This window comes from Trachypithecus francoisi, unplaced genomic scaffold (genome assembly GCF_009764315.1).
Source record: "Trachypithecus francoisi isolate TF-2019V2 unplaced genomic scaffold, Tfra_2.0 Lachesis_group12, whole genome shotgun sequence".
Lineage (NCBI taxonomy): Eukaryota > Metazoa > Chordata > Mammalia > Primates > Cercopithecidae > Trachypithecus > Trachypithecus francoisi.
In genome coordinates this window covers 9,505,075-9,529,979 of record NW_022681457.1, presented here as the reverse complement: position 1 = coordinate 9,529,979, position 24,905 = coordinate 9,505,075, and the positions used below count along the sequence as shown (strand labels likewise).

Genomic DNA, 24,905 nt, shown 5'->3' with positions numbered 1-24,905 from the left:
CCGCCTCTCTCCCTCCCTCTCCCCACATTCAGTGTTCAGACTCCTGGCTCTACGTGATCCCAGCCTGTCTTGACTTCAGGATCCCGCCTTCAAAGCTGTGTGGTCCATTCCGGGAGCAGTCGTCCATCTGGGCCCAGATCCCTGAGTCTATTTCCAGCCTCCCTGAGACCACCTAGAACTTCCTCTTCTTCCTGGGGACCCAGGCTTTTGCTGTGCCCCTTCTGCTGATCTCCAGGTGAGGTGGGCCAGACTTCTGGGTCTGGGTTTGAATGCGTGTGATCTGGGGGCCACCACCTGCGTCCAAGAGAGGAAAGGCTTGGGGGTGGGAGCAGGCAATGTACCGAGTCTGAGGGAGGAGGCCTAGGCTCCTGGACTGCTGGGTCCGAAGAAGGAGGTGAGCGGGACTTAGGACTCCTGGATCTGAAGGCAGAGGTGCTGGGAGACTGAACTCCTTGGGCCTGGACGAGGAGGGGCTTAGGGGTCCTCATCCCTGACTTCGAAGAGCGTGTCAGGAGTGGCTTTCGTTCCTGTCTCCTCCAGCATCCTGATGGGGTACACTGTGGCTCGGGCTAACTCCTACGGACGCCTCATCTCTGAGCTCAAACGTCAGAGAGACGGTGAGCCAGGCGGGTACCCTGAGAGGGCCCCTGGGGAACATGGAAAGGGGTTGGGGAAGAGGGCTGTCACACCTCCACCTCTCTTTGCCCCAGGAGGCGCAGAATAGTCTTCCTGGCACGGCGCGCTGTGGCGCTGACCTCCACCAAACCGGCTCTTTGACCCCAGCAGCTCACGTCCCACTTTCAGACCCCAGGCCCATTGTAAGTCTAGGTCACAACATCTGTAAACTAGGAGAACTGGAGAAGACTCCACGCCCTTCCAGCTTTGGTATCTGGAGATTTCCAGGGCCCCTCGCCGCCACGTCCCTGACTCTCGGGTGATCTTTCTTGTATCAATAAATACAGCCGAGGTTGCTGAGCGTGCTTTGAAATCTGCGTCCTGAAGGTGGGGGCAGGGCTACCGCAGGGCAGGAGCCAATCAAATGTATGGGCATGTTTGTCGGTGCGGAGCGCCCTTCCGCAAGGAGACTTGACGGTCATGCTGACCAATCGACGGCCGCATCTGGTAGCATCAGGGGCGGGCCAACTTATGATAGGTTCAGATCTGAGATAAGAGGCGGTTGCTAGGGGACACCACGAGCCCAACGCCTAACATTCGCTGTGAAAAGGACGTCTCAGCCAATCACCTGCCGTTACAGGCCAGGGGGCCGTACCAACTAATTCGGAACCAATCTGTGGTCGAAGTAGGGACAAAAGGAAGGGGGGCACGCTCTCGCCAATAGGAAGTGCAAAGTGGCGGGCGTGCCAGTCCCTGGACAGCTACAAAGCCATGAATATCTTGCCCAAGAAGAGCTGGCACGTCCGGAACAAGGACAGTGTCGCCCGCGTTCGGCGTGACGAGGCCCAGGCCCAGGAGGAGGAGAAGGAGCGTGAGCGGAGGGTACTGCTGGCTCAGCAAGAGGTAAGCTCAGAGGCCTGCCAGACGGACCTCCAGAGCCCAGCGCGCACGTGCGGCGGTTGGGGGGCCAGAAGCGGAGGCCTTGCGCAGGCTCAGCGTGCCCTGTGTGAAATTCGGGACCAGGCGCCGATCCGGTTTTCGAGGACGTTGATCTGCAAACCTTGTGCCCACTTCCATGAAACCTCCCTTGATCTCGCCTTCGTCTTAGTTTCCCCCCACTGATGTATTTCACATGGCTGGAACAGTGTCTAGCACAAAAGAGAAGCTTAAAAACATTTAATGAATACATGAGCGCTTGGACAGTTCAAGGAACTTCGGATCACTTTTTAGTTTGCCTGCACAGCCTATTTATTGAGCACCTATTGTATGCTAACTACATGCAGAGCGCCTGACTTGTAGAATCCCCAACAGGCACTGTTCGTTCTTAGAGGGGCACTGTCATCGCCGTTGCACGAAGTGAGATGGCTTCAGTGAGGGGAAGGCACATTTAAGGAGAGGGGGACAGCCAGGCTCTATGCCATCGGGCGAGCCCTTTCCTGCACAGCCCCCTAGACACATACACACAAACACGGGCTTTCTGTATGGCTCCTTAAATCTGTTTGGTGTACACCCAACTTTCAGTTCCTTAGCTAGTCTGATCCGCCACAGTGGGTGGGAGGTAGTCTTGGTTTTTAGAATCTCAGTAGGCTGCTGAGCGCTGTTTGAAATCCGTGTCCTGAAGGCGGGGGACAGGGCTTCAGCAGTCGACTTGGGGTAGTGACTTGGAGCCATGGCTAGAATTCAGATCGTCTAGCCTAATGCAGTTTGGTCTATCTTTATGGCTGTTTTAATTGTCTCACTTGAGGTTAGGAACCCCTTTGGTTTAGGCCAGGGACCTCCTCCCAGCCATCCTTGATGACCCGTGGTTTACTATTTGAAAGGCAGTTTACAAAACCCAGGCGTTGCCTCATCTGCCTACCCTCACCCCCAGCTAGGACAGGTGCCTCTTTTAGGCGCCCAGTGCTCCCTTTCTTATAAACCCAGCACCCTGGACTGCCATTTTCTGTGGTGGGCACCAGACTCACAGTTCTTGAATTACCTCTAGGTTCTGAATGCCCTGCCTGTAACTTTCTCCCCAGGCCCATACAGAATTCCTACGAAAGAAAGCCAGACGTCAGAACTCACTGCCTGAGCTTGAAGCAGCAGAGGCAGGAGCCCCAAGTTCTGGCCCTGTGGACCTGTTTCGGGAGCTGCTGGAGGAAGGGAAAGGAGTGATCAGAGGCAATAAAGAGTACGAGGAAGAAAAGCGACAGGAGAAAGTAAGCTGGCCTCACGCACTTCATTAGAGGAGCCCTGAATCGAGTTGGGGGCAGAGGGCACTTTAGCCACTGCTTGTGATCAAGGTCAAACGAGAGCGCACACACAGAATTTAGAACCATACCAAAGCATGACACTTAAGAAGTGTTGGCTGTTGCCATCTGGGCGCCCACAGGGCTTGGAGGGAGATGCTAGAGGTCCCCAGCTGCTAGGCAAACTGCTCAGTTCTCCAAACTGGAGGGGTCTCAAACCTGATGGGCTTTTAAAAATGTAAATCAGCCAGCTGTGGCTCATTTGCCTGTAATCCCAGCACTTTGGGAGGCTGAGGCAGGTGGATCACCTGAGGTCAGGAGTTCAAGACCAGCCTGGTCACCATGGTATCTCTAAAAATACAAAAAAATAAGCCAAGTGTGGTGGTGCACGCCTGTAATCCCAGCTACTTGGAGGCTGAAGCAGGAGAATCGCTTGACCCGGGAGGTGGAAGCTGCAGTGAGCTGAGATTGCACCACTGCACTCCAGCCTGGGTGACAGAGCGAGACCCCATCTCAAAAAAAAAACAAAAAAAAAAAAACAAAAAAAACCGAATCAGTCGCCTCTTGCTTTTTGGCTAAGATCAAGTGTAAAAAGTACATCAGTGGTCGTGCACGGTGGCTCCCGCCTGTAATCCCAGCACATTGGGAGGCCAAGGTGGATGGATCACCTGAGGTCAGGAGTTCAAGACCAGCCTGGCCAAACATGGCAAAACCCCGTCTCTACTAAAAATACAAAAATTAGCTGGGCATGGTGGTCCGTGCCTGTAATCCCAGCTACTAGCGGGGCTGAGGCAGGAGGATTGCTTGAACCTGGGAGGCAGAAGTTGCAGTGAGCCTAGATGGTGCCACTGCACTCGAGCCTGGGCAACAGAGCGAGACTGCATCTCAAAAAACACAGGTACATGAGCTCCTGTCACTCACCTGCTGTCTCTGGACTTGCTGACCCCACCCATGGCTCCTCTGCTTTGCTTGATCCCTTCAGGCTTCTCTTCAAGTCTTTCTGCAAGGATGCCTGCCTTTGAACACTCAAGTGGCTCCACTTTTGCCCTCCTTCCCCTGCTGTTACTGTACCTGCCACTGTCCCCCCAGGGGGAACTTGGCCTCTGTTGGTGTCTTCCATCCCCAGCACCTGGTACAACTGGTTCATGATAAGCCTTAGGTACCTGTTTACTTAGATTCCTATGTCAGGGGGACACACCTGACACTTTGAAAGATTATATCCCATCTCTTGTATTTCCTGGTCCCCTCAGGGAGAGGCAAGAGAAAGCTCTGGGCATCCTGACATACCTGGGCCAGAGTGCAGCAGAAGCATAGACTCAACCCCCTTGGTACCAGCTACCCCCACAGTGAGGGGGCCCCCCGCCTGGCCCAGCCCCAGATGAGAAGATCAAGAGCTGTCTGGACCCTCTGCGGGAGATGCAGAAGCATCTGGGGAAGAAGAGACAGCACAGCGGTGAAGGCAATTGCAGCAGAAAGGAAAAGAAGGAGGGGTCTGAGAAGCAATGACCCAAGGAGTAAGAAGGAAGACCCCTCCTTGGTAGACCAGGGCCCAGACTTTCAGGGCTTGGCAGCAGCCCAGTATGGGCACTGCAGGGTCTCTGGTCAGGACAACCAGGGACTCTGTGAAGGGCTGGCTGGGTGAAGTGGTTCTCAACATGTGGTCCAGGAAGCTCTAGGGGTCCTGCCACCCTTTCCCGGGGTGCTGTGGTAATCAAGCCTATTTTCCTAACACCGTTGGCCTTTTTCACTCGCATTCTCAGGCACATAGTGCGGGTTTCCAGAGGCTGCGGGATGAGAAGACACCCTCGTTCTGATGGCTAATGGCACAGATGCTTGTGTCCAAACTTTCTTAGTTTTCACTTCTGATTTGCAGTATATTAAGAGAGAGAATCCATTTACACAAAAGCTCTTAGGGTCCTCAGCTTTAAAGCGTATAAAGGGGTCCTGAGACCAAACAGTTTGAGAGCTGCTGGGTTAAGACAGTAAAAGCAGGCTTGTCTCCAGGATGCTGTACCCCTGGTCTAGAGGGGGTACACTGCCTGTACTCTTTTCTCTAGAAAGGGAAACTGAGGCCCATAGAGGGCCAGGGGGCTGCTCATTGTGCTTTCTTGACCTGGAGGAGCATCAGAGTTTAAAGACTGGGGAGGACCAAAGTCCACAGAAGGGAAGGCCAGAGACGTGCCCATGGTGTCCCAGGACCAAGTGGCTTCTTCCAGAAGGCCTGAGAGCTGAGGCTGGGGCATACTGGATGCAGCAGGGCTTCCAGGCGGCAGCTCCCTCTATGGGAGAGGTTGGGGGAATGGCCTCCTAGGAGCTACCGGCTTTCTGACCTCACTCCTCTCCCTGCAGACCTCCATCCCTGGACCAGCTTCGAGCTGAACGTCTTCGGAGGCAAGCAGCTGAGAGGGCTTGGGCAGAGGCCCTGCTGGCCCGGGTCCAAGGCCGGGCACTACAGGAGGGTCAGCTGGAAGAAGAGACAGATGACCGGAGGCGGCAGTACAACTCCCAATTCAACCCCCAGCTGGCCCAGCGCCCCCGCCAGCAGGACCCTCACTTTGCTCATTGACTCCTGAGGGGGGTACAGGAGAGGCCGCTGCTGCCAGCCGTCATATAAAACTATTTATTCATAAATATTTTCCAAAATGAAAATAGGTTTACCAAAAAATGTCCCTCACTGGGACCCTGGGTGAGGCTGAGAGGAAAACTTCCCGGCCCCCTCCCTGCTTCCTGGGAGAGGGGGATGCCCCGTGGCCTGGGGCTTCCCTCCAGTCTTCCAGGGCAGGGCCCTCACCTGGGCAGGGGGATCAGCATGCAGGGGGAAGGGGGTGGGTAGAGGGAGGGGCTGGTGTCACTGGAGGTCCCGGTCCTCCAGGTAGCGGTACTCAAAGGTGAAGCCTTCCTTCTTCCACTGGCCCCACTTCTCGTAGTCAAAGTAGATGTAGGTGCCCTGGCCGGGGGAGAAGGCGGTCAGTGAGTGGACCAGGAGGTGGTCTGGGATCTGGGCCGGACCGACAGACAAAGGGGACAGTTCTCAGGGCTGTCGGTGTGTCAGGCACGGGCCAACTGCCCTGCACGCACACTCTCATTCCACCCTCACAAGGTCTTCTTGGGTAGGATATGTTATCATGCCACTTCAGCGAGGAGGAAACGGAGGGGGCCGCAGAGGTTCCACCGAAGCCAGCTGCCAGAGCGGGGCCCCAGCCCCAGCCCCAGCCCCAGGTGTGAGTGCACAGCCTTCGTTTTCTCGAGGGCTGCGGCTTTTGAGCACCTCTCACGTGTGAGTACAGGATGCACAGCCTAGCATTTAATCTTCACAAAGACCTCCAGGCAGCGGGTACTGACACCCTTGTTCTAGAGAATGGAACAGGCTCAGAGTCTAAATCCAAGCACTCTGCAGGGACATTTTATTGGTGATGGCAGTGGTGTGGGAATTTCTGAATGACTGGATGGCCTGAAATGTACTAACTTGGAGGACGGTTTTGGGCCAAACCAGGAAAGGACAGGAGGTCTGTAGTCAATGTCTGAGGACACAGTGGGAGGGGAGCTAGGTTCTGAATCAATGTCTTAAATGCTTCCAAGATGGCAACCTGGGAGAACTAGGAGAGGACACTGAGTTCTCTGAGGACAAGGACCTTGTAATACTTCATCCCCATGAAGGGGCTCGGCTTCAGGGAAGTATTTGGTGGGGAAAAACGTCACTGTAGAACACACCAACTGAAAGTAATTTGGAAAAAAAAAAAAAAATCCATGACACTGACTATGTAGCAGTCACCATTAAGTACTTACATGTTATTAACTCATTTAATCTTCATAACAACTGCATTAGGTAGCTCTTCTTCCCCCCATTTGTACAGATAAGGAAATGGAGACACAGAGGTTCAAGTGACCTGCCCAGAGTCACAGCTAGACTGGGCTCAAACCCGGGTAGGCTGGCTCCAGAGTGTTTGCAAGAAGCAGGAATTTCCCAGTATTAAAGCTTGAGAAGCCCATTAAAAAAAATAGCTTCCCCACTGAGCCCCTGCCCTGCTGGGTGCTGGGACCTGGAGGTGAAAGGGGGGCCATCAAGGTCCCTGGGCAGCAGAGCCCACAGCCTGGTACAGGGAGATGTACTGGGAAAATCCCACACCCAAGCAAGTGTGCCCAGCACTGCAAGGGGGAGGCACCAGGCTGGGTGGCGCCAGGAAGGTGTCTTTGAGGAAGGGACATTTGGGCTAAGACCCACCACAGGAGGCCTAGGAGCTGGCCAAGTGGAGGATGAGAGGGCAGTGTTCCAGGCTGAGCAGACAGCCCGAGGGAGGAGAACTCGGTCAGGGGGCAGGCTGAGGGACTGCGCCGGCTGAAAGGTGGAGGTGAGGGCGGAGGCCAGCAGGGGCTGCCCGGAGCCTGGGGACTCTACCCCAACCCTAGCAGCGGGAAGAGAGGGGGCGGGGCCCTGGCCCTCACCTGCTCGAACTCGTCAGTGATGGTCTTGGGCTCCTCGTGCCTCTGGAACCACATCATGTACTTGGTGTGGAATCGCCACGACTGCTTCTTTAGGGCCTTGGCTGCCAAGTACTGTGCCTTAGTGCCCTGGGGGAGGAACAGTGGAGAGGGGGATCAGGGGGCCCCCAAACTGGGTGGGGAGCCAGGGGGACGGGGCAGGACATCAGGGCTGAACCCCGGCCCCCGCCACAGACCACAGTTGGGCTGGACAAGCCTCTTGGAGCTGGGGCTGGGGGCACAGAACATACCAATGCTGGTCAGGAGAAGGAAAATGAGACAGGAGGTGACAATGGCTTTCAGAGAAGCTTTGAGAAGGAAGAAAACTAATGTGTGATGAGAGCTGAGAGGAGGCAATCTAGAAAATTTCCCAGGTGGGGATGAGGGTGGAGGCCACTCATGACTCCCTGGGGTTGGGAGGAGGTTGGACAGTTACCCAGTGGCCTCCAGGGAGGCCTGGGAATGTGCTCACGAGTGGAGTGGGGTCGGCCTAGACGGAGGGGCTCCTGGAGCAGGGCTGTGGGGGCCCCACGGGTGAGCCAGTAAGCTATCGGAAGCAGGGCTGGGGCGAGCCACAGTGGACCAGCCTCGCTCTCAACCTGAGCAGTTCTAACACCTTTGGGCTGGAAGCGGGGACAGGGACAGGTTGAATTGGCGGGGGGGGGCGGGGTGGGCCCAGGACTGGGAATAGGGAGGGGGTGCGGTCCTAGTGGCCGCAGTGGGGCACCCACCTCACCCCTCCAGCCCGAGGGGGGACGGCGGCGGTGGCGGCGAAGCCGGGGGGCCCGAGGCTGCCCCGGGGGCCCTGCTGTACCTCCAGATAGTAGAAGATGAAGAAGAGTGTCTCGGTCGACAGGCGCTGGTAGAACTCCACAGTGTCCGAGTGTGGGGGTGGCATCTGGTGGTGGTAGGGGGGCGTCGGACAGGGGTTCCGGGGAAGGTACTGCCTGTGGGAGCAACAGGAAGGTCAGTGCCAGCTGCCTACTAGTCCTGCCCTGATCAAAAGGGTGCTCAGAACTGCATCCCCACGGGGGAGATGGTACAGAAAGACCCAGGGCGGTGCTGACCTTCATTGGAGAGCCCAAGTCAGGGGCCTGGCGCTCTACCCACAGCCTCACAGGTTTAGCCACTGCCTCCTTGCTAAGACTCAAGCCCCAGCCCAACCCCCTTCCCTGTGGCCCTCACCGGATACGCTCAGAGTCAGAGGGGTGGGGCATGTGGTGCCAGGCGGCCTCTTCCATGGCCTGCTGGTAGAGCTGCTCCTTGGTGAGGGGCACAGGGCCCAGCGGACAGACACCCAGCGACAGCGGTATGTTCACCTCTGACAGCTGCAGCGGTGGCTGAGCTGAGGCCGGAGGTGCTGATGTGCTGCTCAGGATGATGTCTGTGGGGAGAGGTGGGGGTCCGGCCCCTCAGTAGTGAGGATGGGTCGGGGTCAGCCCCTCCTCTTTGGCCCACTGCTTCCCCACCATCCTGGGTTCCTCACCTCGCTCAGTCAGGTGCAGCGTTGGCACAGGGTCCTCAATGCCAGAGCTGATGGCTGCCCGTTCCGCCATGGACTTCAAGGAGCTCAGAGGCTCAGGGGCCTGGGGAGGAAAAGAGAGGCCTGGCCTGAGCACTTGGGCTGCAGCAGCAAGTGCAGCCTGACACAGGTCCCAGATGCGCTCGCCTGCCCTGCTTGGGGGCTGTGGAGGGCCAAGGAGCCACTCCTCATGATCTACCCGTGACAGGTAAAAGCATCAAACTGTAGGGAAACAACTGGAAACGACTGACGCATTCATCAGCAGAGGAACGTCTAGTAAGTGGGACTCTGCACCGTGGAATACTGCACGGAGATTTTCAAAACACAAGTCCGTGACATACTACAGAAGTAAACGTCAACCTGCAGAATATGTACAGTGCGCTACCATTTTTGTCAAAGCATGTGCCAACAGCACACGCTGCTTCACTAGGGACACCTACATGCTGGGAGAGCTCCCGCCTGTCTTGAAGGAGGCAGGAGTCTACATGCTCAGCTGTCTGCCTCTGACTGGCATGGGGTGACTGGGATCAGGGTGAGCCCAGCCCTGCTAGGCTTCAGTCTCCTTGCTGGCAACAGGTAGGCTGGGTCTCCAGACCTGTAGCCACAGCCTCGTTTCCTATTACAAAGGTTACAGCAGGCTTCTGTTCCCCAAAGTCAGGGCTGGTTCCTCCATCTCCTCCGGCCACGTGCAGCTGTCCCTAACCCCAGCCCTGTGCGGGACTCCACAATGCTTCAGTCGCCAAGGCTTATCCATCCTGTTTTGCTATATTGCCCAGGCAGGTCTCAAACTCCCGAGCTCAAGTTATCCTCCTGCCTCTGCCTCCCTAAGAGCTAAGATTACAGGTGTGAGCCACCGCGCCCGGCTATCCATCCTGCTTCTAACCCACCTTGGATGGCTCCCTTCCCTGTCACGCCACCATGCCCCACGCAGCCCAAGCCTGTCCTCTCTTACCCAGACCACCCTCCCTCTATCCTGTCCTCACCAGCCCCGGGGGACCTTCCCAATGAAGTCATGTTGTTCCTTCTCTATTCCAAACCTTGCCACGGTTCCCGACCACCGCAGCAATTCCTTTTTGTTAGTGGTGATGTTAAAAGGTATGGACCCCTTTTGAAAATCTCAAAGCTACTGTTTCCCCTTTTTCCAGAAAAATGCATGCACTATAAATATCTTGTCTACCATACTTCTAAAATTTGGGCCAGGCCCGGTGGCTCACACCTGTAATCCCAGCACTTCGGGAGGCCGAGGCGGGCGGATCACCTGAGGTTAGGAGTTCGAGATCCACCTGACCAACATGGTGAAACCTCATCTCTACTAAAAATACAAAAATTAGCCGGGCATGGTGGCAGGCACCTGTAGTCCCAGCTACTCAGTAGGCCGAGGCAGGAGAATCACTTGAACCCGGGAGGCAGAGCTTGCAGTGAGCCAGATGGGACCACTGCACTCCAGCCTTGGTGACAGAGTAAGACTCCATCTCAAAAAAAAAAAAAATTAATGCTTCTGTTGGGTCAGAAACTGTTCCAAGAGCTTTATAAGAATGATTTAGTCTTCCAAATAAACCTATATGGTAGGTATAATCGTGATGACTGCCATTTCCCAGATGAAGGGAAGGCACAGAAAGGACAATGCCAAGACTTGGCCCCGGACAGCCTGGGCGCACACGCTGCCTCCCTGTGGAAGCTGCGCTACAGGATACTGGCTCACAAGCCAAGCCCCAGCTCCTGAGCCTGGATGATCAGGATCCCCCGTCCTGTCCTGCTACACCCACTATCTCAGCCCTGCAGCTGGTGGCACTGCCTCCTGCAGAGTGGACACCTCTCTCCTCTCTGCTGCATCCTGCCCAGCCTCCTAAAGATGCATGCTCCTCCTAAAGCACCTCCTGAAGCCCTTCCTGCAGCTATTAGCCCCCTTGCCTGGTCCAGGTCTCAGCTTAAACATCACCCCCTCTCAGAGCCTTCCTGGGCCTGTCTCCCAGGTCAGCTCAGATGCCCCTTGGTGGGCCCACAGCAACCTTCCCTGCAGCTGCCCCAGCAGGGAAGCTTCCTAAAGGGAGGAACCAGGCTGCATTCACCCAGCACAAAGCTTGGCCCCCAGCGGACTTCAACAAGTGTTTTCTTGACTGAAATGGTTTCTTAGCTAGGAAAAGGAGGGTAGTGAGCTAAGTAATGAGTCATGTGAACTCGAGAGACTGGTATGCCTTGTGAGGACCAACGGGGACAGAAACTGAGGGCCTGGGTGGGGATGAAGATGGAGACCCAGAGACAGCAAGCAACAAGTAAAACCAAGAAAAAGGAAGAGACCCACAGAAACACAGCTTTGGAGGGAACAAGACGGGAGGTGTGAGAGCCCCAGAGATCAAGGTCACGGGGAGAGTGGTACAGAAAGACCTGCAGAAGCAGCAAGTGTGAGAAGGGGACAGAAAGCTAGAGAGAGAGAGATCCAGAAAGGGGGTGGGGGCAGGGGGCGCAGCTGGAGACCTGGAGGAAAGGAACAGCAGAGTCAGGACACAGAGGCTCGGGGGATGTCCAAGGAGCCCACCTTGATTTCCGGGGCGGTGAACTGTGGAGGCCCATTGAGCAGGGCACCGGCTGCCTTGGCATCACTGAAGCTGGGCGTTGGGGAACTGGGAGGATTCACAGGCAGTGGCACCAGGAGGCTGGGTCCCCCTGAGTTGTTCCCTGAGCCTGGGGCCACACCCCCAGCCCCTGTTGGGGCTGCCGCACTGGGTTCCTTCCTGGAGAGCATGGAAGAGAGGGGTTGAGAGGAGGGTCCCTGAGGGTGGGATGGGCAGAGAGGCCTGGCTGGAGGGAGGGGAGACTGCACACATCAGACGGGATCTGAGAGGGGCGGCTGAGGGTAGACAGATGGGACAAAGTGGCTCTGGGCAAACAAAAGCAGAACCCAATCTTTGGAATGGTTTCTCATCAGTAGAGCAGAGCTGCGGGGGCGGGGGTATGCCCCACCAGGCCACAGGCTGATCAAAACCAGCTGCCTTGGGCAGGTGGACACAGGGCCCATTCCCTCTTGGGCAGGCCAGCTGGAGCTGGGGTGAGGGGGCCAGGAAGCAGGCCTTTCCTTTGTGCGCACTGGTCTTTCTTGGGGCAGTCTTCGAGAAACAGGCGGACACAGTGGAACGGTCTGAGCTAAGACTTGGAGGAGTGGCTGCAGAGGACGGAGGACTTCGGGACAATTCACTTGGAAAAGTGGAACAGTGACCCTGCGGTGGCAGTCAGGTAGCCTTGGGCAGGTCACAGAAATGGGGAGGAAAGGGTATGGTGCTCTTGAGAAAACTTCCACTTAGATGAGAACGTATCTTAGAAAGGGCAAAGCAGGGAGGCTGATGTAGTTTCCGTGCTGGAAAGACGCGGGGGTGCTAGCACCCGACAGAGGCGGAGGACGGTGCTCGGACATTCCCAGCAGCAAGGACGGGGCCCCAGAACCCTGATGCAGGCGTGAGGCACCAGCGGCTCTCTGTGCCAAAAGGCGGCCATCCCAACCCTGCCGATGGCCGAGACACTCACGAGGTGCTGGGAGGTGGGTTGTGGGGGCCGGAAGGGGGGCCCAGGGCCTGGCTGCTGGCATTGTTGCCCCCACTGCTGCTCAAAGCCACCTCTGCCGGGCTGTCTGCCACAACTGAGCTGTAACCTGGGAACAAAGAATAAAATGGGAAGGGCTGCCGGCGGCTGCCCAGCCCCGCCCATGCCCACCCCGCTGCCTCCCCACTCACTGGTGGCGCCATTCTGCTTGCCAGCCCCTCCACTGGCACTGCTGTTACTATTGCTGCCGCTCCCTCCACCTCCGCCGCCGCCGCCAGGCTGGACGCTGGGGGGCCGGGGCTGGGTCGTGCTGGGCCCACTGGTAGCCGGTGGGGCCACAGCCTGGGCATAGGGGGCAGGGGTACCCGAGTTGTGGCTGGGAGCTGGACTGGCCTTGGAGCCCAGGGCACTTGGGGGTGCTGCTGGGGCGGAGACCCCATTGTTGCCAGGAGTGGTGCTCAAGGCAGAGGCAGCAGGCGGGGGGCCGGAGGGGTAGGTGGGCGGCACAGCTGGGGACTGAGGGTGCTGGTTGCTGTGGACAGGCTTGGAGCCGTTTTTGGCTGGAGACTGCGGGTGGGAGAGAGCAGAGGATCAGGACCCAGTGGGCCAGCTGGTCTCCCTCACCACCCCCACCTCAGGCTCCATTTTCGTCCCAGCAGCCTCCTCTCTGGCCTCGCTGCCCCCAACTGCTCCCGCCCTCCTGGGAACCTGGGTGACCTTACTCACCCTCATGGCTTCAGTCACCTTCATGCTTAAAACACACACTGATTTCCAGCCTGCCCAGCTTCCCAAGTCCTGCCTGGACACTGCCCCACGGACACCCCCACAGGGATCTGACCACAACTTAGGTTGTCAGCCAGAGAAGATCCATCTGTTGGAAGCCAGGGGACTAGTGGGAAACATCTAAATGTCCTGAATATGAGATTAGCTAGAGCAGCTTAATGTCCAAGAGTAGAAGGAAAAACAGCTGGAAACTGGATAGTAATTCTGAACGTCACCTGAAGGGTCACAGAAACTACTCACAGGGCTGTAAGTTACCAGCACTCCAGAAACGGGTGGGAGGGTAAATGTGCTCACGGTATCCCCACTGCAGGCAACTGCCGACGGCACTCAGGCTGCCGAGCCCAACCACCTCCTGAACTTCTTCCCAGCCACCCCACAGGCTCCCTGCGCTTACCAAGAACCCAACAGGACTGACTAACCACTTCTCTCCTGGGATCGCTGCTTGGCAGTGGGAGCCTGGGAAGGTGGCAGAGCCCAGCCTGGCCCCTGGAGTACCTGCCTCAGTGTCTCTCCTCATCACCTCCTGGCCCTGCTGCCCGCCCTCCCTACTACCTGCGGGTCGTCTTAGTCTCCACGCCAGCCCCCTCAGTGCTCCCTCAGGGTGTCCCCTCGAAACCATCCATCCCGTTAGCGCACAGAGGGGCCTCAGGCCCACGCTGCTCCTGCCTAACATTCTTCTGTAGCAGCATTTCCGAAAGCAGGCTCCTGTCCTGGGCGATGTTAAAGGAGTTGGCGAAGCACTGCCCACCACCGTCTCCTCTCAGAAACTTGAAGTGTGTGTTATCAGCACAGCAAAGGCCCCATCACTTCCTAGGCTTGCTTGGCTCTGGAGGCCACTCAGGTCCACAAAGCCTGAGCCCCTCAGCCTGAGAGTCCCACTCCTCCCTGTGCTCACAGTTGGACCCCTGGCCCTGCACACCTGGCCAACCATCTCTCCACACTTCCAAGCTTTCTGTCACAACTTCCCCTTGTTACTGGCTGCCGCCTCTCCCTGCCAGGCAAACTCACCTGAATCTCAAGCCCAGGGCACTCCACAGCAGCATCTCCTGCCTGCCTGGCCAGGCCAGGGGTGACCTGTGCCACCCCCTTGACCACAGCCCCAGTCACCTGTCCAGTTGCCCTGCCCACCTGCCCTCAGGGCAACACTGATTTCTGACCCACCTGTGTCCACCAGCCCAGCACAGTGACCAGCACTCAGGCCTCAATATGCCTTTGGGATATTGCCCAACATGCCCATCCATTCCAGACTCACACCCACCTGGCTGACTTCACTGTCTGTGGAACGTCCTCTCTTCTTATCATCTTCAGAGTTTTCCTGAGGTAGGAGAGGCAGAACAGAAACCTGTGTGACCTCTGGGGGTCTGACAGAGAACCACCAATCTCTGAATGTCCCGGGCCCTGGGCCCAACTGACTGCCACTGCAGCCCCAGAGCTGGTCAAATGGCTGTCCCTAATCTGCCTGGAGAAACCACCTAAATTCAGGCTCTCCAGTGTTCTTGTTTTCTGGGAGCCAGCACTGACCCACCAGCCTCTTAAGGATCTGGGAACCTGCTCTCCACAGGGAATCCAACCCTTGGATCCCTGCCCAAGGTGGCCAGCTACCCAGCCTCCTCAGGCAGCCCAGGCACCAGCCCCTCCCACCTCCCAGATCCAGGACCTAAAATGGCCCAGGATACACCCTATTACTCTTTATGTTCTTTAGGGACCCAGATGTAGGATCTTAGGGTGTGCTCCAAGAGCCTAGACCCTGGATACCTAGATCTGTGTTTCCTCAGTTACTCTCCCCTAGCCACTTTGGAGTGGCCCAGATTTGCCTCCTCCAGTCCAGCCCTGCTGGAAACACAAGGTACTAGTGCCCCGTGGGGCCTCACCGTGGTACAGTTGGCTGGGCTGGGCGGGATGGGAGAGCTGGAGGTGGTCGAGGTGGGTGTGCTGCTGGACTGGTTGAAGATCTCATCCTCCATGTGGCTGTGGCTGGGGGGGGAGGTGGCGACCAGCGCCTGTGCTGTGGGGGCAGAAGAAGGGCATGCTTAGCTGGCTCACATAGCCCACTCTGGGCCCTCACTTCCTGTGCCACGATCAGCCCCAGGGCCTCACGAATGTCCTCGAGGTCCAGGTCATCGTAGAGAAACTCGTTCTCCTCGAAGTCGGGGTCCTGGGATGAGTCGACATAGTACTCCACGTCGTCCTTGATCTTGCGGATGGCATCGACGAGGATGGAGTCGTTGTCCAGCATGCGCAGGATGGTCTCCAGCATGCGCACGTGGTAGCGGTGCTTCTCGATGTGCCGCTTCAAGCCCTCGATCCGGTCCTGCTTCTGCTGGCGAGCCCAGGGCCAGGCTCAGGGGCTGCAGACCACCTGCTTGGCCCCTCCTGCCCCCACAGAACCTGTCCTCAGTCCCTGACCCCTGTGGAGACCCAAAGCCTCCACGCCAGCCCCGTCTGGGGTGGTGCAGTACGGGGTCCAACCCCCCCTGAGCCCCGTGGGGACCACAGGGCTTGACATCTTGGGATCCCACTGCTCTGCTCCCTCCTCTTCCCACACCTTTCTGGCTCCAGGAGTCCTTGGAAATCTCTAAACAACCCCAGAGGTCCTTCTGCCATCCCATGACTTGGCCTCCATCTGCACTTCACCTGATTTCTCAACTGAGCCCGCCCACCACTGACTGCCTCTGGCATACGGATACCCTCCAGCTTGCTCCAGCAGTAACAATGATAACCCCCATTTGTGAGGAGCTTGCTGTTTAGAATCGTGATGATATTTGTCATCACTAGGACCCCCCAACCCCACCCATTTATCCCAGAGGGAGCAAAGATCCATAAGCCTTGCTCCTGCCCTCCTCTCAAGGCCCCTTTCGGATTGAACATCTTAGTCTCAGTTCCAAATCCCTGCTCTGTTCGAGGACCCATCATCTCCCCAAAAGCCCCTGGTTCCCAAACCCCTCAGAATCTGACACCCAACCCTGTCATCTTCCACTTCCTGACCCTTTCCCACCCACAGCTTCCCTGAGGACCAGGCTCTCCCCTCCCTGTGTTTCTGGTTTCAACAAGTCCATACAGTTTCTATCCCTCTGAACTCATAGCCCACAATCCCAGATTTTAGAACCTGGGACCCCAATATCCAGCTTCGTCCCAGATTCCTCTCTTCCTTCAGGCCCAGTTCTCTGCCTTCTCCATGTTCTGCTTGTCTCTACCCACTGTGCTCTCCCTAGGACCAGCGTCCTCTAGATGCCAGGAGGCCTCTTGCCAGGGGTGTCCTTCAGGTCTCACACTTACTCTGTGGCTCAAGCTCAACCTGCATTCACCTTCCCCCTAATCGTTCCTCTTCACGAAGGCCCCACTGTCTACCCAGACACCCAGGGGACCCTGAGATTCTGTCTGACCTCCTCCCTGTCCCACCTAGGCAGCTGCTAAGCCCTCCCGATCCTGTCTCTCAAATCCCTAATCCCGGCTGCTGGCCCTGTCTGCCTGAGGAATCCAGGCCCCAACTCCCAGGAGCCTAAATGACTGGCCTCCTGCTGGCCAGCCCATCCCCAGGCCCATCCCCATCCCAAAGGTGTGGGGTCTCCCTCACTCACATCCTTGTCGCCCTTCTTCTTGCGTGTCTGCACTGACAGTGACTCCACCTCACTCTCAAACTGGTCCACCTGCATGTTGAGCGTGTCGATGGTATTCTAGGGGAGGGAGAGGAAGAGGAAAGCCATCAGCCAGGGTTCCCGCCTACACCCAGGGCTCAGGATCCTCAGAGTTCACCTCCTCTTCTCCATCCCAACTCACCGTGAGCCACTGGCCAACCTCTTCCTTCTCCTTCTGGGCAGGATCTACCTTCTGGGCCAGGCCCAGGCCCTCCTTACTGTAAGCTTTGGTTTTGGTCTCTCGTTCCACAACTTTGAACCGTTCCATTTGCTGTAGAGAGTGCAGTCGGCAGGGGCCTCTCAAAGGCGGGAAAGGAGCTAAGGGCCAGCAGACACTCAGACCTGAGCCTCATGACCCTACTTTCTGAGCTCCGAGTCCGCTGCCTCTTCCCCTCCCGTCGGTGCAGAAACCCTACTTCTCTTGAGGAACTCTGGGGTCTGGCCGCGCTGCCTCCGCCCCTTGAGATCTCAAGAATCTGGTGACCTTCCCACCTCTCTAGGACTCAGGCTCTAGGCTCCTACCGTCTCAATGAGCTTGCGGTTGTCTATAAGCTGCCTCTTGTCCTTGATCTCGTTGGACGCTACCCAAGTCTTGATCTGGTCCCTCAGCCGCTGCGGATGGGAAAAGCAAGAAAGTCAGACCTCAGGACCCGGGAACTGGGGCCCACAGCTCCTTCTCCCTGGGACCCAGCAGTCCACTCTCCCAGTTCCCTCAACCCTCAGGACACAGGCGTCCAGGCCCCCAGCCCCCTCACTTGTAGCTTCTTAATCTCCTTCTTTAGGTCAGCCTCATACTTTTCTTTCTGGTTCGCGTTGGCTGCATTGTGGAGCTGGGGGATGCAGGGAATTCAGAAGTCAGTGTGGGAGGGGATGTCCCAGTACCCACTCCAGTGAGTCTTCCTTATGCTGGGGACTCGAGGACCCCCCAACCCCTACCCCCAATGAGTCTTAGAGCTGATTCTCTTAGGTCCTCAACATCTGCAATATGTAGCCCCTCCCCCGGTCAACACCCAGAGGTCCTGAGCCTTCTTCCTGTGCCCTCCTCTCTGAAGACCCAGATGATTAAGGTCTCAGCCCCTGTACCTTCTGCCAAATATCTTCAAACTGCTCCACGCCCTCGGACACCTTCTTGAGGCAGCGATCAATCTCACCTGGCCAGGGAGGAAGAAGGCTGTGAGAATCCTGCCCAGGCGGCAGGTATCTCAAGAGCAGTCCTCAGAAGAGGGAGCACGTGGCTACAGGTGCAGTAGGAAGTCAGTCTAGTACCTTGGAGTTTGCGCTTGTCCGCCATCTTCCCTGCCCTACAGACGCACTCTCTTCATACTCTCTTGGAGACTGACGCTGCTAGGAGAGATTGGAGAAGAATTAACACGTATTCTCCGGCTGGTAAAAACCCAGAGACATGGACCTTGTCAGCATAGTGAGGTAGGTGGGACTGGTAAAGGAAAGAAGCATTTGCTATCTGACAAGAGACCAGTCCCAGTTCTCCTGATGCTCACTTGACTGCCCAGCATAGTGTCTGGTCAACAGAGGACCCCACAAGTTTGTTGAAACAAGAAAAGTTACATACTTTTTTGTGTGCCTCTGACTCAGGAAGTGGAAAATTCCTGTAGCATGGAGTCCCTTCTCCCCAGATTACACTCAAAAAGATTTTTCAGAGCAGGACAAAGTCATGCTGCACACAGCTGATGACTGGGATGAAGGCATTAGCCCTGCAGATCACACTTCCTACTCGGAGGGGCTGGGTACAGAGGTGGCTAGAAGAGGTCATCCCTCAGACAAGCCAGCAGACAAGCGAAACTGGCAGCTCACAGAGAAGGGCGTGTGCGTGTGTGCTGTGTGTGTGTGTAAGCTGTAGGTGAGAGAAGAAAGATTGGGGGTGGGGGAAAATGACGGCGAGCAGAGATGCCGAAAACTATGAAGAGCTGAACCCACTCATACAGACAGGGCTGAATGCCAAGCAGAAGGGACTTAAACCACCAAGAAATTTATTCCAGAGCAGGATCCTTAAACCAAAACGAAATAACACTCCTAACCCAAAGAAACTGACACCAAGGTTAGAGATTTGGGGACAGAAGGCAGTACCCAAGAGAGACCTGGGAGAAAACAGAAATCTTACTAAGATAAGAGGGTGCAAAGGTACCACAGCTGTGGGGAGCCAATCTGCACACACGAAGGAATCCCATATCAAGCGGATCGGTAATTGAGACTCAGGGAAACATGCACCATCAGGGCAGGAACCCAAAACTTAAAGAGAGGAGCGTCTTTATTTTAAAGGAAGTTACATGGAACCCAGAGAAGACTGAGGTCAAAAGGGAGTACCAAGGAGCTTGAGTCCAAGGGAAGACACACCTTAGGGCCTGACGGCGAGACCAGGGAGCCCTGGGGAGAGAGGCTTATGCCAAGAAGACTTCTGAGATATCAGTGGAGATTGCCCTCTTCCCCTCCAGGGAGGGGGCCTATAATGAAAAGCACAGTTCCCTGGGATCCAGGGGCCACTCCCACTCTACTTGTGCAGGGCAGGACACCTGGGAGTAGTCACTTACTGTCAAGACAGAAACAGCCCCATACTGAGGACTAAGAACCTCAATACAGAGGGAAGTCACACCAAGAGGGTCCTCACCCACAAGGAAGGGAACATCTGGCAAACAGTGCTGTCCAACAGAACTTTGCAATGCTGGAAACACTCTATTCATGCTTATCTGTTGGCCACTGAACATCTGAAATAGGGCAAGTGTAATGGAGGAACCGAATTTTTCATTTTTAACTAGTTACTAATCACCACATGTGACTAGCAGCAACCATATAGGACAGGTGTGCTTTAGAACAAGAAGCCCATAGAAGACAGGGCTGGTACCCTAACCCCAGGGAGAACTTTCCCAACACTGCTGGGACCCATTCTGGGTGGTCACAGGTGGGGGTGCTACCTTACACTGGAGGAGACTCAAATCTCCTCAGTAAAAGGCCCAACCTAAAGCAAAAGGCAGCACCCCCGCCCAGAGTCAGCTACCATGCCACACCTGGGAAGCTCCAGGAAGGCAAAGCAACAACAAAAGGACCCAGGAGAAAGTGCCACAGTGGGGATTCTGACTGAGGAGGGGCAGGTCCCTTTGATCCAGGGAGCTTATACAAGGCAAAGGCCCGGACACCAGCCCTGAGGTGTGCAGGGATCCTCACCAAAGTCCAACACCCCAACACAGAAAAGCCTCTTACTGCATAGGGGGAACAAGAATGTGAAACGAGAGCTTACGCTCCCTCTTTCCATCCCAGGAACCCAACAGAGGGTCATGGGCAGGTGCTCCAGCCCAGAGAGAGAAGAGGTCTCATGGTCTTCACCCCTAAACAAGGCAATCAACACCTAAGGGAGGTGATACCCTCCCTGCGTCTCCACACGGAAAGGACTGGCACCCTAGTACAGAGGAAGAATACCCCCAGAGAGGAGACCACACTGTGGCAGCCAGAGAAGGAAGTGCTGGAGGGTCAGCAGCCAGCTGGAGGGAACACGAGCCCTAACCTAGGAAGGTGATGCTTCAGACAGAGCAGCGTGACATCGAAGTCGGCTACCGCGGAGACCCAGTGAGGAGGCAGCTCCTCCACAGAGAAGGACAAGTGCCACAGGCCCAGGGTACTTGTCCCCTAGAGAGGCTGGAGCCTTAGTCACAGCAGAGACAACACCTTCCCCCTAAGAAAATTCCTATATCATGAGGGTGTCTGTACCTCTGGTCCCCCCAGCAAAGGACCAGAGAGAAGGGAAGCTGGAGCTTGAGTCTCGAAGCAGAGACGCTGCCAGAGAAGAAAGAGTCCCATTTGCTGTAGTCAGTGGGGCGTCCACCAAGATCCTCCAAGGAAGGTGGTGCTCGCAGGTCCACTCCCAGGCGTGAAGAACCTGCGCTCCGGCCCCGAAGGCTCCCCAAGAGCACTGAGGACTCTGGGAACCTTGGCCCAGGAGGAGACTCACCCAAGAGGAACACACACTCCCACAGGGCAGGGACCCACAAGGGGTGGGGTGAGCAGGACACCAGCCTCACAGGAGCCAACATGCCTAAATGAGGGCCAAAACCAGTCAAGAAGAGCCCCCCAAACTTCACCTCAGGGAAGATGATACCACCACACAAAGACTCAAGGAGGGAGGGGCAGGAGGCTTAGTCCTGGGGAACTAATGCCAGGCGGTCCTTAACCTTGAGGGCTGTCATGTGCCCACACAGTGGTCTTTGTCATGAGGCGCCTTTGATCTGGGAGAGCTTCTGCCTCTGTAGCAAGGAGCTCTGGGAACTGATGTTGAAGGGTGATCCTTAACCTGGGTGGCTGCTGACATGGCCACACAGAGGCTCTGAGACTCTAGGAGGATGCGTTAGGGCCTGGGGTGGAGGTCGTCATCTCCACCGAGATGCCCCTGCCAAGGGTGGGGGGCTGGAAACTCCTACTTCAGAAAGTCTACACCAGAGAAGTCTCTGGTTCCAGGGACAGGGTCTACCGTGGAGTCTCCCACTTGAGACTCAGGTATCTTAGATCCACACAGCCAGGCAACTAGGCCTCACCCCATACAGTGAAAAATCAAGAGGGGGTTTTGGAAGCATTAGCCGGGGGCACCTGCACCCGAGAGGAATCCTCAGCCTTACGGTGGGGACACACGCAGAGGCGTGGACACCTCGTCCAGAAGAGCAGCCGTACCAATACCAAGGATGGCAAGAACCTTATTCCTGGGGGAGGCAACACCAAGAAAGGGTCCTTACCCTGGAGAGAAGGCACAGCCCCAGAGGGAAGAGCCCCCACCTCGCAGTACAGGAACCCGGGTCTAGGAAGCTTCCTACTCCCATGGAGTACCAGCAGCCGGGCAGGAACGCGAAACCCTTGCTCTCCAACTGTGACGCCCAGCGTGAGGGGAGATGGGAAGACAACAAACCCACAGTGTGGGATCTGAGGCAAATATCAAGGGCAGTGGGCTTCTTGGTCCCTGGAGAGATGACACCCTAAAGGAGGAGGCTGGTGTGAAGGCAGAAGCCGCCTCACAGGCAGGGGTGAAAGGAGTGAGGGGAGACATCAACACCCCTCACCAAAAGGGCACGAGAGCTCACCCCGGGGTGGGTGGCCGCCCTGCACCGAGAGGCAGGGACTGCTCAGAAAGAGGAGCTGGCGCTGCCCGCAGTGGGAGCTCACTAACATGGACCGCGTGGGGGCTTAGTGTCCTTCACCACGAAACCTTCCCCAGGCACCTGAGCGCCAGGGGAGCCCAGCAGCCCCCAGCAGCAAGACCACAGTGGCCCTGACATCACCGGGAGAGGCCCACACCCAGGTCGGAGAGTCAGGATGCAGGGGAGTTCAAGGCTGCAAAGCCAGGGGCAGACACCACAATCCAAGAAGTGTGAGAGCTGAGGCCAGACGTGGGCCACACTGAGGACGGTCCTGCACCCCAGGTGGGAGAAAGCCAGACCCCCCCAAAAGGCAGGCGCCCGGTGCAGCGGGATGCGAGGCTTGAGGCACCCAGGGCGCTTCTCGCTCCGAGAGGGAAGAGCTGCAGACTACAGAGGTGCAAACTTCGGCAAAGGCTCCAACTAACGAGGAGTTTCTCCTCCACTCCTCTCCCAAGAGGCTCCCATCCGATACGGACGGACAGCTGGAACCTGAGACCCAGGGGAGGCTGCGCTCCGGGGAGCAGTGAGGACGGATGCGGAGGGTGGCCTCGGTCCTGGGAAGGGTGACTCCCCCACCCAGCTGAGGTCCTCGTCCCGGGGTGTTGGCACACCCCCCACCCCGCCACCGTCGAGAGAGAAGCCCCGGCGCGGAGGCTGCCCCCCAACGCGAAGGACCGAGGCCGAGGGGGGCAGGCACCTGAGCCCCGAGAGGGCGGGCACCTGGGACCAGGGGCGCCTCCATCCTTCCAGCCAGGAGCCAATACCGACGCGGAGAGGGGCGGGCACCTCGCGCCCGGGAGGCTTCACACCCTCACACCCCCACCGGGGGGCCCGACGCGATGCCACGCGGGGAGGTGGCGGCGGGCGGGGCCCGGGGTCCGGGTCGCGGAAGGACCCCCGGGCGGCGCTGAGGGGCGTGAAAGAGGCGGAGGAACGGGAGGGCGAGAGGGAGGGAGCCGCCCCCCGCCGGGAGCCCCGCGCTGCAGAGGCGGCGGCAGGGGGCAGGCGAGGGGAGGCCATGTCGCGACAGACGGCGGTGTCGCCAGGGCGGGAGGCTGCGGGAAGGGCGGCCGATGGCGCCGGGGGGAGGAGGGGAAGGGGTCCGGCCCAGTCGAGCCTGACGCTCTCACCACAGGAGCTGGCGCCGCCGCTGAGGAGCGTATCGCGACAGGCGGGGGAGGCGAGCGCCCGCCGCCTTTTTCTCGCGCCCCGGGCCCGGGCGCTATCGCGATAGCGGCGCGAAGCGGAAGTGGGGTTGGGGGAGTGGGCCCGGGGTTGTTCTGACGACGGGGGTCGGGGCTCAAGGGAGGCCGCGGCGTCTGCCGATGGCTCCGCGGAAGCTGACCGGGCCCGGTCCAAGATGGCGGCGGCGGAGGAGGCCTCCCCTCCTCTCTTCTCGTCTCTGGCGCCGACCCGCCCCCGAGTCCCGAATATAGGCCTGTCATTGCTCCCGCTGAACGTCGCTCCTGACCCTTGGAGGCGTTCTATTGGTTCCTGGCAGGGATGCGCCCTGCCCCCTTTCGCGGATTGGGTGATCGCTCCAAGGCGCGGCGTTCGATTGGCCTCCCGCGCAGCCTTCTAGGATTGGCTCAGGTTTTCCTCCCCGCTCCTCCTCCTCCTCCCGCCTCAGGGCACAACACGCCAGCGCGAGGACCTGAACGTCAATCAAGAGACCTGTGTCGTGCTGATTGGATGTATCCGCCCCCCTCTCCTAAAACAATTGGTCGCGGGGAGGAGCTAGGACAGTCCAGGGGCGGGAAGTCGTCCGTCAAGTTTAGAGCTCTTTTTAATTGGTTGCGGGGGCATATTCTGCCTTGAAGTAATTGGTTGGTCCTGGAAGTGGGTGGGGAAAGCGGAGGAAGGCATGGAGTGTGGGCGTTAGAAGCCGCGTACCTAATGGGAGACAGACAGGTGCCTTCAAAGCGGGGGCCGAGCCGAAGTCATGTGCCAATCAAAACAGCCACTGGGCCAAGGGGGAGGAGCTGGACAAGAAAGGCCACCCCTTTCTCTTCGTTGGCCCTAACGGTTATCATTCATGCTAGTTTGACCAATAGCGTGGCGAGTGGGCGGTAGCTGCTCGTAGAGCGTGTGAAAGAGGGTGTATGTAACTGGCAGAAGTGGGACTTGGGCGCATCCCTTGCGTCCCGGTCAGGTAGCCTGGTTCCCTGGCTCTCAGCTGCCTCTTCTTTCTCCAAGTGCCTCTATGTTGGCACATCTCTGAAATTATTTGCTGAGTGAAAGAAGGAAGGGACCAGAGACAGTGCTTTAAGTCACTGGCACCGTGCATAGCAGAATTGGTTGGGAAGCGTGAGGCATGGAGTTTTTGTCCTGCCCCTGCCTGGTTAGGCGACCAGATGGTGGGAGAGTCATTCTCCTCTGCATCTCCGCTTCCTTAGTGTGTTGAGGACGCCGCAGAAGGTACAGAAGAGACGGGTGGCTCCCTCATGCCTGCTCGTTTCAGGTCTCAGCTCTGTTGTCTTCTTGGGGAGAAAACTTCCCTGACCTCCCGGGCGGAGCGCTCCTGTGCGCCTTGTTCGTTAGAATTTATTTTTGCACGTCTACCGTCATTTTGGTAATTATTCGGTTTCCCTGTCTGGATTTTGCATCTCCAGCACTTAGCACGCAGGAAGTAGTCAGTAACCGTTTGTCAAAGGAATAGATGAATGAATGTGAGGAATGACTCGTGATTGAAAACTTACTAGACATTGAGGCTTCCACGAACCGGGAGGCATTTGCCCAGGGTCACACAACCGAGGTGGGAAGCCAGATCCGCCCCTTCCTGTCTAGGTGGTGGAAAGTAAGATAAATCCCAGAGAGAAGTGAACGTGAACAAGTATGGAGTCGGTCAGCACACCAGAATGGCCTGAGGCAAGAGGGGGAGGAATGCTTGCAAAAATGCATATTCTTAGGCTCACAGGCAGACAACGGGAATGAAGCGTAGAGTTATTGTTCTAGAGCTTTGCTATTCAAATTGTGG

At 57.3% G+C, this 24,905-nt stretch overlaps 2 protein-coding genes and 1 long non-coding RNA gene across 10 annotated transcripts; 2 read left to right on the top strand and 1 right to left on the bottom strand.

Moving 5' to 3' along the window:
* The first annotated feature begins 18 nt into the window (after positions 1-18).
* Positions 19-988, top strand: LOC117093662. Its single transcript, XR_004441186.1, has 3 exons — positions 19-235; positions 541-617; positions 711-988. It is a non-coding gene; the product is annotated as an uncharacterized LOC117093662 (long non-coding RNA).
* A 398-nt stretch (positions 989-1,386) lies between these two features.
* LENG1 (leukocyte receptor cluster member 1) lies at positions 1,387-5,508 on the top strand. The gene is given in 4 exon segments (XM_033229093.1): positions 1,387-1,518; positions 2,634-2,813; positions 4,095-4,357; positions 5,193-5,508. Coding segments are annotated over 4 exon segments (792 nt in total). The 3' UTR covers positions 5,410-5,508.
* Positions 5,509-5,527: 19 nt separating this feature from the next.
* On the bottom strand, positions 5,528-23,358 carry CNOT3 (CCR4-NOT transcription complex subunit 3). Of its 8 annotated transcripts, none has more exons than XM_033229091.1 (18): positions 23,059-23,358; positions 18,063-18,137; positions 17,880-17,947; positions 17,552-17,626; positions 17,319-17,408; positions 16,939-17,067; positions 16,740-16,835; positions 15,259-15,481; positions 15,033-15,166; positions 14,420-14,476; positions 12,570-12,945; positions 12,364-12,487; positions 11,381-11,576; positions 8,809-8,908; positions 8,508-8,706; positions 8,137-8,269; positions 7,287-7,412; positions 5,528-5,790 (listed from the first exon to the last, which is right to left on the bottom strand). In XM_033229091.1, exons 2-18 carry the CDS (start codon positions 18,085-18,087, stop codon positions 5,692-5,694), a joined length of 2,250 nt encoding a protein of 749 aa, XP_033084982.1. In that variant the 5' UTR covers positions 18,088-18,137; positions 23,059-23,358; the 3' UTR covers positions 5,528-5,691. The 8 variants fall into 8 exon arrangements, 5 of the variants coding, with proteins under 5 accessions (XP_033084982.1, XP_033084983.1, XP_033084980.1 ...); XM_033229092.1 differs by having other exon boundaries at positions 15,259-15,478; XR_004441183.1 differs by having other exon boundaries at positions 5,556-5,790; positions 8,054-8,269.
* Between the last annotated feature and the right edge of the window lie 1,547 nt (positions 23,359-24,905).

What these genes read in the sequence shown, in the direction of transcription:
- CNOT3 (XM_033229089.1), bottom strand. Translation starts at nt 18,087, where the DNA reads ATGGCGGACAAGCGCAAACTCCAAG. An exon ending in ACCGCAAGCTCATTGAGACG is followed by an intron (nt 17,068 to 17,318) that starts GTAGGAGCCTAG and finishes CACTCTCTACAG; the next exon opens with CAAATGGAACGGTTCAAAGT. An exon ending in AGGTTGGCCAGTGGCTCACG is followed by an intron (nt 16,836 to 16,938) that starts GTGAGTTGGGAT and finishes TCCCTCCCCTAG; the next exon opens with AATACCATCGACACGCTCAA.